The 18,602-nt window shown below is 40.4% G+C and overlaps 1 protein-coding gene across 18 annotated transcripts in view; it reads right to left on the reverse strand.

The window, feature by feature from the left end:
• Positions 1–787: 787 nt before the first annotated feature.
• Positions 788–18,602, reverse strand: part of THRB (thyroid hormone receptor beta) — a 375,214-nt gene continuing 357,399 nt past the window's right edge. For all 18 annotated transcript variants that reach the window (XM_044383354.3, XM_026496908.4, XM_057315953.1 and 15 more), the window contains 3 exons: positions 18,077–18,223; positions 12,202–12,460; positions 788–5,713 (listed from right to left, as the gene is read on the reverse strand). In XM_044383354.3, coding sequence (XP_044239289.2) covers positions 5,472–5,713; positions 12,202–12,460; positions 18,077–18,223 — 648 coding nt within the window. In that variant the 3' untranslated portion in view covers positions 788–5,471. The remainder of the gene's footprint in view (positions 5,714–12,201; positions 12,461–18,076; positions 18,224–18,602) is intronic.

Below are 18,602 nucleotides of genomic sequence, written 5' to 3' on the forward strand. Positions count from 1 at the left end.
CAGAGGATTTTAGCTAATTAGCATATATGTCCTCAGCACAGTGACTGGCTCAGGAATGGGCATGTGACTGGATTTAGGCCAATGAGGATTAAGCCCAGGATTTTTACTGGAACTACTGGGGAAAAGAAACATTCTTTTGGTTGGATTGGAGCTTTATGACTAATCTCGGAGGTAATGGGGGGCCACCATAGGTTAAAAGGCTATGTGAGCATGAAGTCTATACGAAAGATATTTCTACAGAGGAAAATCTACACAGAGACATGAAAAAGGGTATCTCCTGACAAATACTGATTGAGCACTCACATCCAGCCGTGCCTGAAGCCTGAAGTTCTCCTATATTACAGTAAATAAATTCCCTTTATGCATAAGCCAGTTTGATTTAGCTTTTTGTTACTCATCACAGAAAGAGTCCTAATCAACATGTGTTCAAGGTAATGGGGATAGAGATATATATTGATAGCTGAGATGAGTATATTTCCATTAATAATATTTTGGAACATTTTGAGATAAGGCAAATAGTCCTTGAGCTGCAAAAATATAATTCTCCCTCCTCACCCCATCTCTGTGGCCTCTTCTGAAAAAGTAGTCCCCCATCAGCCTTTTTTTTCTCCCCCTGCCTCTGTGCCTTCTACCTAAGGAAATTTGTTTATTCTGGTAGATGCTTATGAAATAAATGTCCTTATACCCCTGTTTCCCTCCCTTTGGAAGCAGCTAAGGTGAGAAGAGCAGGTAATCCTGTGCTTATTTAGAAAATAATAATATTTAAAGAAAGAGACAGGCAAGTATGTCCGTTATAAGCTTTTTCTTTTTTTCTGTTTTAGAATTGAAGCTTATGAGTTTATCTACGCCCACTATATTCATAATTACAATTTAATATCTGCATACAAAAGCTATGTAAAAATTCATTTTTCCCAAATATACAAATTTTCTTTTTGGATAGTTTAAAACATTTTGATCACAGATTTTAACAGAGTTTTAGGTTGAAAAAAATATTACCAACACCTAGCAATATCACTTAACACTGTTTGCAAAACACATATCTTCCAATGACTGTAAGTCTTTTCCTATTCTGTAGTATTTTTCTGATTCTCAGGGCATGAAGATATTATGGGGAGGGGGGAAACGTGTTTTCTCTGGGGAAAGCATAGAGAACTAACTTGGCTCTATAATCAAATGAAAAATGCCAAGTTAATTAGGAAGAACTGAAACAAAGAAGTGGTGTAATGTCAGCTCATTCATGCCCTTACATCTTTTGTATCAACAATACCTGTGTAATTAAATAAAGTGTCTTCTTTTGTCTTACATTGTGCTCCATAATTTACATGAGTATTGTCTGCATCCTGAGGAGGACAGATTATATTTGATTGTCTTGTGCATAAGGTGGGTCAGCTTTAACTGTGCAACAGAAAGCCACAAACAGCGTTTTACCTGCACGATATTGCTTTTGAAGGCGGCATTAATTAATGTGGAAACACACTAGAAATGCACACTTTTTGCATTTGCAAACATTTATACAGCACAGTAAAAATTCTGTGATAAGGCCAAACCTTTTTTCCCCCTAGTCTGTTTTTTTTTGTGTGTGTTTTTAATGAATTTTTTTTTAAAGATTAAAGTAAAATGTTTCAATTGTAAAAAATACACACCGGGCAAATCCTTACCTGGATAATAAATATCTACATCACAGTACAATAAAATTTCTTCTCTATAAAATTTAAATATGGATTATAGTCTATCACTATCAAAAGAAACACTATGCTAATATTTCCGTATTATTAAAATAACAGGAAAAATTACAAGCTTATTTTAGAACCTGATGCCATAGCTGTTGGAAAGGGCAAAGAGATTCAAATGTCTGTAAGCACTCTCCTTTGGGAGAAGACTGCGGCTTGGTTATTCACTTAAATTCAGTTTGTGAAAAAGGTTTAGCCTTACAAATGCTGGCTACATTTCAAAAACCATAAGACCGATTTCATAATTTATGACTCATGCATCAAAAGGTCAATATGACACAAATAGGTTAGAGTTCCATAGAATAAAAATGGATCACTGACAATGACATGCTTTGAGGGTTCTCAGCAGTTCCATGGAGGCTGAGTCTGTCGGGGGCTTAGTGTTGTGGAGGTGCCAAGACTTGGGCACCTGTCCACAGAAGAGCAATGAGAATGGCGTTGCTGGAGCAGAGCCGAGCCTGGCGGTCCACTCCGATGACTGATGACCGCGCTGCAGATGGAAGAAGTGTCACTTGGGGCACAGGTGAGGGGGTATCACTGGGCTGAGGCATTAACACGGCAAGCACATCATTGAGGACCGAGGCTCATTTGACTAGAAAAAGCTCTGAGGCAGCACGTGGTGTTTTGAGCAGAATCATAAAGAAGAAAAGATCTTACTTTTTTCACTATTTCTGGAAATACTGCACATCTAAATTGAAGAACAAAGTACACTTGAGGATTACAAACACACACACACACACTCACACACGCGCGCGCATACACACCCCCCCACACCACTCATCCCCCAAAGTGAAGTGATTTATAAATAAGAATCCCAGCTGTACAGGTGTGTTCTCCTTTACTGGGATGTCTCCCCTCTCTGAGGGGTTTCAGTCAGGTCCACACTTGATTTGAAAGCCTGGACAATAGAAGAAAAAATGTTAAAAAAAAAAAATCCAAGGTATATCCCTCCTGATTGAGTTTTATGAGATGGAGTCTTGAGATGCACTAAGTACCTCAACTGGTTACAGAAGAAATGAATCATTTCGACCCTGGGGTCACGATCCTTTTGAGTCTTTACAGCTTTTCCTTTCAAACTGAAGTACTTTAAGGAGTATCCTGCTCAGCATAAAGTATTCAGCCTACGACATGAGTTTTAGATCAGCAGTTCGCCTGTTTAAGGCAATCATTTAAGGAACTGAGGAGCAAACATAAATTTACTTGGGGATGGCTCGATTACTGTAGATATACTGTAGCATTTGGCCAATGCCCAGTCATGGTTAATCCCCAAAGCATTCAGATTTAGCCTTAGATCAGACTCTGTATTTATATTTGAAGGGTGTGTCTCATGTGTTACTGAATCTCTGTCAAACAAATTGAGGAAACTTTCCCAGGGAAGGCTTGCCCAGAGGGTCTGTGAACCCTCCAGTACCCCTCCTGCTTGCCTTCTTCTCATACCCTTCTGAGAGAAAACTTGCGCCTCACCGCAGAGCTTCTCAGAGTTACCCCTGACTGTAGAATGTAATTCGGCATTATGTTTCAAAGAGTTCTTCTCCAAGGAGAGTCAACAGAGAGAGCTGAGTGGCTAACAAAGCAAGAACTTCGGGAGACTGGCTAAGAGGCTGCCTTAAAACAAAACGAAACAAAACAAAACAAACGGTCTGTAGATAAAGTCAAAGCAGGTAATCTGCCCGTGAACTTCATGTTTATAATTTTAATCCCTTTCCCTACTTCCTTTCTTTGCTTAGCTAGTTCCATAGTGATTTTCTTATTTCCTCTTCCTCAGAAGCCAGTATAATCGCTTTCGTGAATTAAACATATCTTTTTCCTTCCAGATTATTCCCAGTCACACTTAAGCTTTTCAGTGCTGTTCCTCTCCTTTTTCCAAGGCCATCCTGCCTTTCTCTACATAGTTTATGAGTAGTATGTCAAATTCTTGTTTTGACTCAATACCAAACATGCTTTCCCTAACTGTTGAGGGCCATAATTTCTGTTTAATAAAGCTAGAAATTTGAATATGAAAGAAACCATCAAAAAGGGACAGATTTGCCTCCCTGAAACTAGTACAATATTAAGGATGGGAAGGATTTTAGTTCATGACTTTCTCCCAGGTGAGAAAACCAAGACCCAAGGTCACAAATCCACCAGTTGATAGAGCACAAACTAGAACTCAGGGACCCCGACTTCTGGGCAAGTTAAAAAAGAATTAGTCCACTTGGTTTTCACAGTGACTTGCATTCCTTTGTTTTTAGTTAAATCTCACTGATATGGCTTTTTTCCCCCAATATTTCCAGGATAAGGCAGTTCAAGGCAGGTAAAGGAATAGTTCATGTCTACTATGCCAGTGAAGAACAAGATACATTCAATTGCATGGGTACATTCTTTGCCCATTTTCTGAAGTTGAAATGATCAGGGGTCACCATGGGTTTTCTGGGCACAACCTACTGCAGTGTTTGTCATCAAGGAGGAGGGTTAGGCAGGGAAGGTGAGTGTTCATGTACATGGTCTGCAGGTATCTTCTGTGAAATATCTGTCAGGGCAATGCTCTAGGAGAGATAGGGAGGGTCAGTGGCCAGATCAGGCTTTGTTCAGTGATAGTCAAACCTGAGTGTCAGAGGGAAAAGGGAACTAGGGAATGTTTGTAGAGCAAAGAGCTTGAGGATCTAAGACCAAAGGGAACCATCAGCACATGAAGAGACTCTCAGAACACTGCACTTCTTTCAACTCAGAATGCACCACACTTATTTCTGCTTAGAAATCCTCCAGAACAAGACTCAAATTTCAGCTTGTTATCTCTCCTTGATTAGAAGATTTAATCCAAAGGGAAATCTGTTGTCAGCTCAGCAAAGATGCAATCAGGATTAAATAACTTCAGGAGTTTGGGAGATGACAGATCAGATGTCATTGAAAAGTGACAACACTATGTAAATAGGTTTGATTTTGGTGGAAATTTTCTCTGAGCCTAAACTGCAAAGAAGCCTTCCTACTCTGAGGTAACACCATGTGGATTTTTGGAAACTGTTGAGTCACTGACATTAGCGAAGCTTTCTAATTTCTTTGAGCTTGTTGAGGAAAATTGTTTCCCTTGTTGGCCTCAGTCAGTCAGATACCTGCACATCTTTGAGTCACACCCTTGTATAACTTGAATGAAATCATAGGATTATAAAAATTAGAGTGAAAGGATAGCTGATTTTTCAGGAACGAATATTCCTATACATTCCAAGTTATGCTGCCAGGAGAGAATGAAGTGCTGAAAACAGCATGCTCTTGAATAGATAAAAATCAGTTCAGACCTTTCCCTAGAAAGCTGAAAGCCACATCTAACCAAAGGTGGTCTGCACCATGCTAATTTGAGCCCTGCAAAAATCAGGACTGGATCAAGATGACCATATTATCTTGGTTTTAAGGCTTCGTTAGTCTTCTGCCACGCCATTTTGCTTGCTTGAGTCTCTGACCAGGGACAGATGAGAGCTGGTGATGGCTTGGTGCTGGTGAATTAATGATTGTCCCCACCCCACCTCCACAACTGTAAAACCTTCAAAGCATTCACATCAAAGGACTGGAGAACAAAATGCAATAGTTACAAGTACCCGCATTCAAGGGGCAATTTCATCCATGTCTACGCTAAGGACTACCTCCCTTTAGCCCCAAACAGTCCCTCCCAACACAAAGCAACAAAGGAACAAACAAAAAAGATCTAGGCAATGGAATGAAATGACACCCAGTAGTGCTGTAGGAATTATGAGAATGAAGTCAGTCAGTCTAATCCTCAAACACTTCCAAGAACAATGGGGGAAAGAGTTCCGTGGGGCATTCCACCTTCATGTGCAGGAAGCGGCTGGCATGGCATGCTCCAATCATCCGCAGGTCTGTCACCTTCATCAGGAGTTTTGGCCAAAAGTGTGTCACATGATGTTTTCGGTAATTGATATAGTGTTCAAAGGCCAGCAGGAAACTATCCTGGTATTTTTCTATTCTTTCAACACAGGCAAGCCCTGGGCGGTCTGAGGGGAAGAATGAAGATGAATGTTAATTCAAAAGTGGAAAGGAGAATCCCTGCTTGTCCAATTCAAGCCTTTGAGTGTGAAGTGGGCAGATCTGGGGACCTATCAACTCCTAGGAATGAGCATGGATACAACATGAACTCTGGGGCATCTGGGACCATGGTCTCAGGAATTGTCACAATTTACATTAAAGAGAGTCAATGGTTTGTTCAGATAAATGTATCTAGGTTAGACAAATCACCTCCTTGGGTGGGAATGGCATGCCTCCCTCTTAGGGTACAGAAGGAGAAGACTCACCTCGAGAGTTGAAATACTGTGCATAATAAGGGGAAGATTTTGAGTTTCCACTGGCTGCCTGGCACAGAGGGGAAGGCAAGCATGGACATGCAGAGAAGGGGAGATGTGAGAAGAGACTGGAAACACTGCAGGAGGCCTGAATGCCAAAGGAGGAGTGTTGGACAATAAGAAATTCTCACGAAGACAAAGAAGCACAGTATCCAATTTTAGTTGTTTACCAGGCTGTAGTGAACTACTCCTTCCCATCCTTTATACATGTGATAAAACTGCTAACTGTAGCAGCCTTGTGTTGGTGGTGCTTTGGGGAATTAAAATGAAAAGAAAAGATATGAGCCATGCTAGTATTGCCCTGTGCAGAGAAGGGAAGAATCACAGTGGGAAGCTGGAGCTAGAGGATACCATGACTGTGTAATGACCAAGAAATCTTCGCAAGTCTTGGGAGGACTGCTGGCCTTCCCAAAACATGTGGGAGCTGAGAGCTTTTCCTCTAAGATCAGGAATAAGACAAGGATTCCCATTCTTAGCACTTTATTCCACATGGTACTAGAAGTTCTAGTCAGGGCAATTAGGCAAGAAAAAGAGATAAAAGGCATCCAAATTGGAAAAGATGGTAAAACTGGCACTATTTGCAGATAACATGATATTATATATAGAAAACCAAGACTTCACCAAAAAACTGTTAGAATTAATAAACGAATTCAGTAAGTTGCAGGATACAAAATTAATATAAAAAATCTGTTTCATTTCTATATACTAATAATGAATTATCGGCAAGAGAAATGAAGAACACAATCCCATTTACAATAGCATCAAAAAGAATAAAATACCTAGGAATAAATTTAACCAAGAAGTAGAAGACCTATACACTGAAAACTAAAAGACATTGATAGAAGAAATTGAAGGAGACACAAATAAATAGATAATCTGTACTCATGGATGGAAAGAATTAATATTGTTAAAATATCCATCCTACTGAAAGCAGTCTACAGACTCGATGCAATCCCTATCGAAATTTCAATGGCATTTTCACAGAAATAGGGCAGACAATACTAAAATTTATGGAAACACAAAAGACCCTGAATAACTAAAGCAATCTTGAGAAAGAAGAAAAAAGCTGAGGGCATCATGCTATCTGATTTCAAACTATATTACAAAATAGATAGCCCAGAAATACAATCATGCATATATGGTCAGTTAATTTATGACAAGGGAACCAAGAATAAACAATGAGGAAAGGACAGTCTCTTCAGTAAATGATGATGGGAAGACTGGACAGCCACATGCAAAAGAGTGAAACTAGACTCCTATCTAACACCATACACAAAAATTAATTCAAAACAAACAAATTAAAGACTTGAATGTCAGACCTAAAACCGTAAAACTCCTGAAGAAAACAGAGATGGTAAGCTCCTTCACATTAGTCTTGCTGGTGATTTTTGTGGATCTGTTTCCAAAAGCAAAGGCAACAACAGCAAAAATAAAGTGGGATTACATCAAAGGAAAAAGCTTCTATACAGCAAAGGAAACCATCAAAAAATGAAAAGGAAATCTATGGAATGGGAGAAAATATTTGTAAATCGTATATCTGATAAGGGATTAATATCCAAAATATAAAAAGAACTCCTACAACTCAATAGCAAGAAAACCCACAATTGATTAAAACCTGAGCAGAGGATCTGAAGAGACATTTTTCCAAAAAATACATATGGATGGCCAGCAGGCACATGCAAAGATGTTCAACATCATCAATCATCAGGGAAATGCAAATCAAAACCACCATGAGATATCAACTCACACCAGTTAGAATGGCTGTTTATCAAAAAGACAAGAGATAATAAGTGTTGGCAAGGATGTGGAGAAAAGGGAACCCTTGTGCACTATTGCTGGGAATGCAAATTGGTGCAGCCACAATGGAAAACAGTATGGAGTTCCCCAAAAAATTAAAAATAGAATTATCATATGATCCAGTATTTCCACTACTGGGTATTTATCCAAAGAAAATAAAACACTAACTTGAAAAGATATATGGACCCCGTGTTCATTGTAGCATTATTTACAATAGGCAAGATACAGAAACAACCTAACTGTCCATCCATGGACAGTAGATAAAGAAGATGTGGTATATACATACAATGGAATACTAGTCAGCCATAAAAAATGAATGAAGTCTTGCCATTTACAATATTGATGGACCTTGAGGACATTATACTAAGGAAAATAAGTCAGAGAAAGACAAATACCACTATCATCTCACTTGTATGTGAAATCTAAAAACAAATAAATAAACAAACAAAATCAAGCTCATAGAAACAGAGAACAGGTTGGGGGTTGTCGGAGGCTGTAGTCTGGAGTGGGCTTAATGAATGAAGGGGTTTTAAAGGTACAAACAAACTTCTAGTTATTAGATAAATAAGTCTTGGAAATGTATGTATGGTGTGGTGACCATAGTTAATGATACTCTATTGCATGTTTGAAAGTTGCTAAGAGAGTAGATCTCGAAAGTCTTCATCACAGTCTATATATTTGCAATATATACAAATATCATATCATTATGTTGTACATCTGAAACTAATACAATGTTTTTTGTCAATTATACCTCAATAAAAAAATTAAAAAATAATAATTTATAAATCTGGCTGGATTCCTCATAGAACTCCAGGGAGCCCAACCACCCCATTGCCCAGTACTCCTCCATTTGTTCTTTGTGGCTCTGATCCAGTACGTTCACACTTTAAGTGTCCAGTTATTGAAGGATCTGTATTAGTAAAAATCAAAACAGGTTCTGCTTAATCTATAAGGAAGGCTCAGCACTAATGTCTCAATCCACTCTTCTGAGTTGAAACAAAATATATGGGCTTTTGGCATTCCCTATTTGGCTTGAATTGTCATTTGTGCATTTTTATGTCGTGTTTTCCTCTGTGTTTGACGGTGCTGCTCTGTGGATCTCCTCAATCCCTTTCTCTCCCTCACCCCTGTCTTCTCTCTTTCTTTGAGTGTGCCAGAATTCTCCACAGGATCCTTTTCCTTTTCATCCAAATAGAAAATCAACATAATACTGCTCTGGGTATATTCCTTCAAAGGGAAAAAAAAAAAACCACCCCTGGGTTTTGTGGTCTCAAAATTCTGTTCTTTGCTGAGAGATAAAGATAAGGTGGTCTTATAAATGACACAGAGAAAATGAAAGGACATTTTGATCATGTTCAAGTGGTACTAAGCATGTTTATGAAGAAATATTTTAAAGGTCAAAGACTGTTTTTAACTCCTTAAGACAGAATTTCTCAAAGATATGTCCTTCGGATCATTTCCATTTTAGCTCTCTGCTCATCACTTCAGGACCAAAGAACTTAGTAGTAGCAGCTCCTGGAAAAGGCTCTGAAGAAGAGGCCTAAGATACTGTGTAACTAACGCCACCCAGGACAGTGGGCTTAGAGGACAACCCTGAGAAGGGCTGGAGCCAAGGAGCACCAATATGGAACTATCATATGCCAATGTAAAGTGTCCTGTAATATTTTCCTGATCCTGGCAGTATTAATGAAAAAGGCCCAGGTCATTAGGGTGGAGAAGATTTTTAAAAGGTTTTAAGTATGTCACGGGGCTGTCAGGTGGTGACAGTGTCATCAGAATCAGAAGATGGAGAAGAATCATCCAGTTAAGTGCTTGACAGGGTTTGGTATCATATTCACAACTTTTACCTTCTCCACATACTCCTTTTATTTACCTTACTGAGCTTATTTGCTTAACAATCTGTTAAAATTAACTCACTACAGAGGAAACATTATATTATTCAGTAAATAAAAATTCATTTGCCATACATAGAGGATAACCGCCAAAATGGGTGCGTGACAAAAACCTTTATTAAACTTTAGCTAAAGATTCTTGCCGAAGACTGCGCCCAAGACCCGCTCCGTCTGTTAAAAAGGGAGGTCATTGAGTTTAGAGAGGTGTTCAGGACAGACTGGCACCAAAATGAATCTCTCTCCTTGCCTTATTTAGAAGGAGATATAAGCAGAAAGAAAACTAAGAGAAATAGCTTTCTCACTATGTGGTTCAATGTTATTTAAAATTGTCTTTGTAACATTACAATTTCAGCTAAAAATTACCTTGAATTCCCTCTCCAGGAGTGTAATTCCCACTTATTTAGTTCAATTTCTTTATTTTAAAAGACACTTAAACCCAGAGAAGATAAGGGGTTGATTCAAGGTCACATAGTGAGTCCTTAGATAAGTTACCCATTTTATTTCTTTAAGAATAATTCTCCTGAAGGACTGAGGACTCTAGTTTCTCACTGGCTGTTGACTAGAGACCACCCTGTTTCCAAGAGGCCACATGCAGGTCCCTGTGATGTGATTTCCAACATGGCTGCTTACTTCAGCCAGCCAGCAAGGAAAGTCTCTGGAGCAAGTCTGTTAGCAAGAGGGAATCTTATATAACATAATGTAACCTCATCACATGGGGGTGACATTGAATTTATCATATTCTATTGAAGCAAGTCACAGGTTCTGCACACACTCAGTGGGAGGGGATTGTACAAGGGTGTAAACATCAGAAGGTGGGGAACACAGGGGGTGCCCTATAGCTTGTCCGCCACAGCGTACGACAGGGTTTCTTATGCTATTCTATGTATGTTTATGTTTGTTTGAGATTTTTCATAATAAAAAGAAATTTTTTTAAAAGTCTGCCATACCTAAATGTTCTGTAGCAAATACACTTCAAGATGAGCTTAAAAAAAAAAAAAAAAAGAAAAAAAAGAAAAAAAGAAATTCTACTGAGTGAACCAGGAAGCATGAACTTTATAAAGGATTCTCATTGTACTTTTGACAAATAATTTACTCATCTACTTAGTCATTTATTCAATAACCTTTTTCCAAGTCCTACTAAACACTGCCTAAGCAGTAGATGTACAATTAGACATATTTCTGTCCTCAAAAAATGAACAGTCCAGAGGAAGAGGTGGATAAGTTAAGCTGACAGCTATAGTGCAGAGTGATAAACACTGAGGCACAGCTAAACTGATGGTGCTCTGAAAAGGCACAGGAGGCCTCTGAAACTACCTTCTATTTATTTTTTATTTAAAGATTTATTTATTTATTTGAGAGAGAAACCGTGCAAGTGTGGGGAGAGGGAGACAAGCAGACTCCCCACTGAGCAGGGAGCCCCATGTGAGGCTTGATCCCAGGACCCTGAGATCACGACCTAGCCGAAACCAAGAGTAAGATGCCCAACCAACTGAGCCACCCAGTCACCCCACTACCTTCTGTTTAAAGACTAGCTTTCCTTAAAGGGTTTGACATATTTTGCATTTCTTATATATTATGACATGATCTCTGAAGAGGAAAGTGTCAGCTTTATTATCCACTCTTCACTGAAGGAGTCTGGAGCCCTCAAAATGAGCTTGGGGTAGGTTAAAGATGGATGCAAACTCTTTGCCATTCCTCCCATCTAAAGGTGGGCTCTTGACTCTAGGCTGGTGCTGGGCCTTGTTTGGACCAATAGTATGTGGCAGAAGTGATGCTATATGACTCAAACCTGGGCCTTAAGACACCTGCAATTTCTGCTTTCATGTACTTGGAACTCTCCTTGGAATCCACCAACCATGTAAGAGTGCAACTAGCCTGCCAGAGGAAAGGCTGCATGGAGAGAGGCCTGAAGCTATGTCTGAGGTCTCAGCCCCAACCCCCACCATCTTGGGATGCTTTAAGTCTCTAAATTTTGGGGTGGTGTGCTATTTAGCAATAAATAGCTGAAAATTAAGTTGTAGTTAAGCCATAAACAAATTTTAGTCTTTGCTTGTGATTTCCTCAACCACAACTTAACACGGAGTGGTGTGGTCACTCACACCCTTATCCTGTGTACATAAAACCAGAAGGGGGTGGGGTTGGCCAATGACTATAAATCAGCCTGGGTAGTGTCCATTGAAGGTGGACCATTTCATAGAGTCTTTAAAAGGGCTCCTTTGGGTCCATCCTACTACGCTGGGAGACTGCAGGAAGCACCAGCTACCTGACACCATCCTTTGGTTCCCAGTTCATTGGCAAACTCCCAATTGCTTGCTGAAAGAGAGGGAGCTATGATTCTGAAGCTAAAGGTGGTGGTGGAGAGGGTGGGGACCGGGAATTCATCAAGTGATTTGAATTAGCACCGGACACACAAAAGCTCTTTTGTCACCCAGTCATGAGTCTGGGAGCGCTTACCTGAAGACATTAGCAGGACGGCCTGAAGGAGAGCTACTTCAGTGTCATCCAGGTTGAAAGAAGACAGTGACATACCCAGGTCAAAGATGGCATCTGACACCACCCCAAGACCCCCGTTCTTCAGCTGGCCCCGCGTCACTGCCATTTCCCCATTCAAGGTTAAAGTCTCACTTTCTGGGTCATAGCGCACAGCAGCGCGAAGGGACATGATTTCCATGCAGCAGCCTTTGAGGAGGATTATCTGGTCTTCACATGGCAGCTGAAAAAAACCAGCTCACATCAGCAAGAATAAGTGCACAGATATCAGTGAGGAATAACATGGAGTACCTTAATAGCAACAGGGACCATATCCTGTGATCAACATGGTCCTGCACTCTTTGAGCCTATGGCTTTTCCCTTCCTACTTGGCTGCAGACTTTCAACAACCATTTTTTTTTTAAAGATTTTATTTATTTAACAGAGAGAGGGAGAGAGAGAGAGAGAGAGACAGCCAGCAAGAGAGGGAACACAAGCAGGGGTAGTGGGAGAGGAAGAAGCAGGCTCCCAGCAGAGGAGCCTGATGTGGGGCTCGATCCCAGACCGCTGGGATCACGCCCTGAGCCAAAGGCAGACGCTTAATGACTGAGCCACCCAGGCGCCCCTCAACAACCATTTTTCATACTCTAAGTTGGTCACCAATTTTAATGTCAGTACTTTGCCCTTCATTTATGATGGATATAGATCTCCAACTGGGAATGCAGTCTTGTGTGAGATTGTGCTAATAATCCCTTACTCTGGGGGTTTGTATCATAACACTAACTGATCACTGCTTGAGAACATGATTTATGTTAAGCTTACCTACCTTTCTCATAGTTCCACCAGTCAACAGCTGGCAACTCTGCTTCTCTTTGTTTTTTGAAGCAAGTTTGTTCCTTGGGTCTCTCAAAAGTCACAGAAAGAGAAGGTGGTGTATAGAGGCATGTTGTCCCCGAGGCCCAGAGTTGTAAAAGCTTTGCCTAAGGTCACCCAGTGAGATAGAGGCAGAGGTGAGGCTAGAATTCAGACCTCCTGGCTCTTAGGGTTATGTTCTCAGTACCTCAGGCACCAGAATTTTCCCTCCACACACTGGATTTCTCTGCCAGTGCTGTAATCTTGTTTTAAGCATATTTAGTTGCCTTGTTAATTAGGATTTATGATAATGTGATAACACTTATAATAAACTTAAGAAAAAGCATTTGTGTTAGCAAAATAACAAAAAATCAGAGGTTTACTTTATGGTGAGAGAGAATGTTTAATTAAAAGCCATTATCAAAATAGTTTGAAAGGCTATTAGTTAATGGATATTTTTGATGCATTGGGTATTGTGCTAAGGTTTACGTATGTCACCTTACTTAATCTTCACAGAAATACAGTGAAGTAAATATTCTAATTCCAATTTCATTTACAGAAGTGGAAATCCAGGCACTGAGAGGTTGAGTAACATGCTAAGGGGTCACATGAGGGTTTTGTGGGTGAGGCTAGGATTTGAAGGTAGATCTTTCAGAATCCAATGCAAAGAGAAGAGAACACACTCTTTTGAAGAACTTAGGATATGACTAAGTTTCCATAAACAACGAATATATAAATTATACATAATTGCTATCTTTTCATGAAATCAGGTACAAATTCTTTTGGGGCAATACTCTTGGCAACACTCGACTAGTTCAATTTTGATTGTTACGTAAAACTGAAGGTAATATTACTGAATTACATTTAAAATGCTAGGTATTTCATATTTTTCACTAACTCAACCTTAGCAACTCAGCCACTTTACCATTTAATTTCAAATTACTTAGCTTTTTCTAATGAATAAAAGTCATTTCATATTTGGTTCTGGAATATATACATGGAATTCTCTCCTTCCACTCATTAAAGAAAAAATCCCTGTGATTTACTTTTATTTAGGTTCTAATTTGTATTCCTTGATTATATCCTTGGATTTCTAGCCCAAGATCATCGTAGGAAATAGGACACCCTGAGCTTGGATGGATCCTCCATCAGTAAGATGGAGAATTGGCCCAAGTAGGTGGAGGCTGGCTTTAATGCCTAGGGGGAACACGGAAACATTTGGCCTCATCAGGGTCACCTGAGGGCTTGTTAAACACATTGCTGGTCCCACCCTCTAAGTTTCTGCATTCTCCAGGTTCTCAGGGGATGCTCCTGCTTTTGTTTCAGGGACCCCACTCTTCAGAACCACTGGCATAGAATACCAAAGAGGAATTACTGATCAGATCAAACCAATTATTTATTTTTAATCTGTCACAAAGAATGCAAACTTGGGCAGGCCGCGTCTTTGTAGCCAAGTCTGATTGTAGATGAAGTAGAGGATTTCTTTTTAAAACTTACTGTTGATTGGCTCAGATTGAAATAAAAGCTGAATAAGTATTTGTCAAGGATCGCCAACAGTTTAAAAAGTAGGCCAGATAACTTTCCCTTTTAGAAAGGTTTATAGGATGCTGGTGAGGTTTGTTTCAACATGTGGGCAAATGATCTTGGTCACCTGCCACAATACTTTCACTGTGAGACCATTGCAAGAAGGGCCTGACAGGCAGAGATGCAGGGACACTCCCATAGTCTCTTCCTGTCTCCTCAGGAGAACATCACTCAGGTTGATTGGCAAAGATGACAGTGCCCTGCACTCCAGAAGTGATTCTGAATGTGTGGTTTTTGGCAGTTCTGTCAGCAGCGATTTTTAGATCTTTTGAAGCCCTGGGTGTCCACCAACCCTGCTGGCGGGTTGGCGTGGATCTTAGCAGAAAATTACTGTGAGCACAATTTGAACAGCATATGCACCAGAATGCCTCTGGCAGGAAAGCTCTGGCTCTCGAGACTACCTGGGATCTCCAGCCCACTCCAGAGGCAGCTCAGGGGCCTGCACAGTTTGTTTCCCTCTTTGGGGTTCTAATGAGAGTGAGAAAGACTTAAAGGTCCTCTGGGGGCCACAAACACTGGAAACATATGCATCTCTGTTGTAAAAGTAGCTCCCTACCCCCGTTTTTTGTTTTTGCTTTTGTTTTGTTTTGTTTTTGTAATTTGAAGACTACACAAATCAGGGTTGAAAGAGAGACAGAATCATGATTTTGAAGCAGGATTAAACTTCTGAGGGAAACGTGAAGAGAGAAGCTGACCATAACCCACGCTTGAAAAGTTCCATGTTGACCCTTCACCCTTGCCATGGCCGTAAGTGCATGGTGTGTTCGTTACTGGTGGTGGAGATGGCTTTTCTTTCTTCTTTAACTGAAATATCTCCCTGTGGTTGGTTTACATGAGCTTTACATTTTCTAAGAAACATTTTTGGTGGGTATTCAAAGGGGAACACATGACTAATATGTTCTTCAGATACCAAGGATGGGGACAAGGGACACAGCTCAGAGAGAGAGTGGACCAAGAAAGGTCCAGGAAAACAAACTCAACCCAGTGAACAAAAAAAGAAAGATGACACCCAGAATCAGAGGAAACCAGCACGCTTGGCACAGCTGTGAGAGTGTGCACCCTTCTTGAGAGCAATTTGGCAACACATCTCAGAAGCCTTAAAAGATGTATATACCTTGGTCCTTAAATTCTACTTCTATGATTTGCCTTTAAGAAATAGGGTTGTGAGCAGGGCATAGGCACCAGGATGCTCATTGTAGAATGTTTATATTAGTGAAAAATGGGAAATGAACTGAAGATCCAGTCAAAGCAGATAACCTAAATTATGTAGATCTATTTTTTAAAATAGTATGTGGTCACTAAACATATTTGTGAAAGAACCTTTAAATGATGTATGTTCTGTTGAGGGTAAAAAGTCTGGCACAACAGGGTGCTGGTAATGCTGTTTCTTTACCTCAGTGTTTATTACATGGGTGTGTTGAGTATGTGAAAATTCATCGAGCTGCACCTTTAAGATATGTGCCTCTTACTCTTTAATAGAAGGTTTAAAAAAGTAGTTTCATAAGCAGGATGTACATTATGGTATAAATTATATTAATGTTTCGTATTTCATATATGTGTGTATACATGTATATATACGTAATTGAAAAATACTAAAATAGGCTCCAAAATGTCAGCAGCTTATCTTTAGGTGGTGTTACCATGAATCATTATCTTGAATATATTATTTTTTTAAAAGATTTTATTTATTTTGAGAGACAGAGTGAGCGAGCATGAGCAGGGGGAAGGCAGAGGGAGAGGCAGAAGCAGACTCCCCATTGAGCAGGGAGCCCGACTCGGGGGTTGATCCCAGGACCCTGGGATCATGACCTGAGCCAAAGGCAGATGCCCAACCAACTAAGCCACCCAGACACTCCTTGAATGTTATTTTTAATAACCTTCCAAACTTTAATAAATGCTAGTTAAAAAAAAAAAAAGATGATCAGAAACATGGGAAGCTCCACACCAAATACAGATATGTCAAAATTCCTTCTTCAGGACTCACCAGCTCCTCTGGGGGTGTGGTATGAGTGGTTCCCACTGCAGGGCTGCCAGCCAGCACATCAGGTACCCTGGCCCCCACCACAGTGAAGCAGGGGACAAGAATGACTCTCTCAGCTAGGTCTGGGGGTCAGACATCTGCATCCTGAAGCCCACTGCTCTGTCCTGGATATGGCTTTTGTGGAGGCTCAAAACAGGCAATGGGAAGTTTCCCCATCAGTGTCTGAGGTCTCTTAGACTCCAGCTGGGCTCCCATTATTGCAAACCCAGAGACACAAATGAGCTGGAAGCCAAGGCAGGATGGAATCATTCCAAGTTAGGAGAGGGCTTCTTTCTAGGTGAGGCTAGATTCACTTCTCACTCGGTAGCTTATGTAACAGGTTCACAGCAGTATGTGGACCTCTCTATTTGATATCTTTCTGGGTCCCCTTGGGGATGGGGAGAGCAAAAGATTGGCACCTGATGGGGCTTTTCAAAGGGCAAAATTCTCCACTTGATTGAAAAAAGGAAGGTTAGAGGCAGGATGGTAATGTAATAGATAAAACAGCACCTTAACAGCTGGAATTTATGGATACACTTAGGCCCGAGGCACTATCCAAGCACCTGACTATATTATCCCACTGAAACCTCACAATAGCTCTAGGAGGTAAATACTATTATGTTTCCCATTTTAACCAAGATTTGAAGACACCAAATAACTTATCTAGGATTCCTGTCCATCCCGCTGACTGCAGAGCCCCCATGCTTCCAGGTACCACATAGTAGAACTGCTAAAGTTAGGGATGAAGGATGAGGTGTTCCAAAGGGAAAGCCTATGAACTCAGGTGGGTGAGCTCTTCAGGGTGGCCTAAAGATGGGGCAAGAAAGGGTGAACTTATAAGAAAAGAGAGGAGAGTTAAGGAGTTAAGATCATTCTCTGTGAGGGAGATCCTAATTCTTGAAGGGGAAACAATCACACAACTGTTTTGCTACGATATGTGATGGAAAGCATATTGACTTAGACTCAAGCCATGGCCCCGTTTGGGTAAGTTAGCATAATCTCTTCAATCTTAGTTTCCCCCATCTATAAAAAGGGCTTAATTAAAGCTATCCTGCAAAACTGTTATAAGGATTGCATTTAACATGGTCAGAGTTGAGCACGGTAACTGGGACATCGTAGGTGCCAAATGAACGGAAGTTATTGCTGTCATATTTCCCTATGCCGGGAGTCAGTGGATAGATAGATAGGATCGTCAGCCTCACATGGATAAGCTAATGAATGATGACTGAATAGAGAAGGTAGGGAAATAAAAGTGAAACAGTGCGTTTTCATTTTGTACTGACATTGCTTTCATGTGACTAAGTCCCTAGTAATTAATATTAAATTATAAATAATCCTCCACATTCCTGGAGATTGATGGAACTATAATGAAAAATAACAAAGAAGGAAAAACAGTTTCCTCACCTCACAAAACATAGGCAACTTTTTGGCAAAATCCACCACTCTGGTAATTGCTGGTGTGATGATTTTTGTAAAATGGCTGAAGGCTTCCAAGTCAACCTTTCCACCTTCGGGGGCGTTTACTATTGGTGCTTGTCCAATATCTTCTGGCTAAGGAGGAGATACAAGAAAGATGTAAACGAAGAACCTGAAGGGATCTTTATTTTTTATTTTTTATTTTTTTTAAGATTTTATTTATTTATTTGACAGAGACAGCCAGCGAGAGAGGGAACACAAGCAGGGGGAGTGGAAGAGGGAGAAGCAGGCTCCTAGCGGAGGAGCCTGATGTGGGGCTCGATCCCATAACGCCGGGATCACGCCCTGAGCCGAAGGCAGACGCTTAACGACTGCGCCACCCAGGCGCCCCTGAAGGGATCTTTATTTATCATAGTTCTCATGTGGCAGAAAAATCTCTTCTGAATTGACACGCTATACAATTTCCGGTTTTCACTTTGCTCATTAATAAACTACGCAGTTTTCACGTAGTTTT

Source organism: Ursus arctos, unplaced genomic scaffold (assembly GCF_023065955.2).
Source record: "Ursus arctos isolate Adak ecotype North America unplaced genomic scaffold, UrsArc2.0 scaffold_20, whole genome shotgun sequence".
Taxonomy (NCBI): domain Eukaryota; kingdom Metazoa; phylum Chordata; class Mammalia; order Carnivora; family Ursidae; genus Ursus; species Ursus arctos.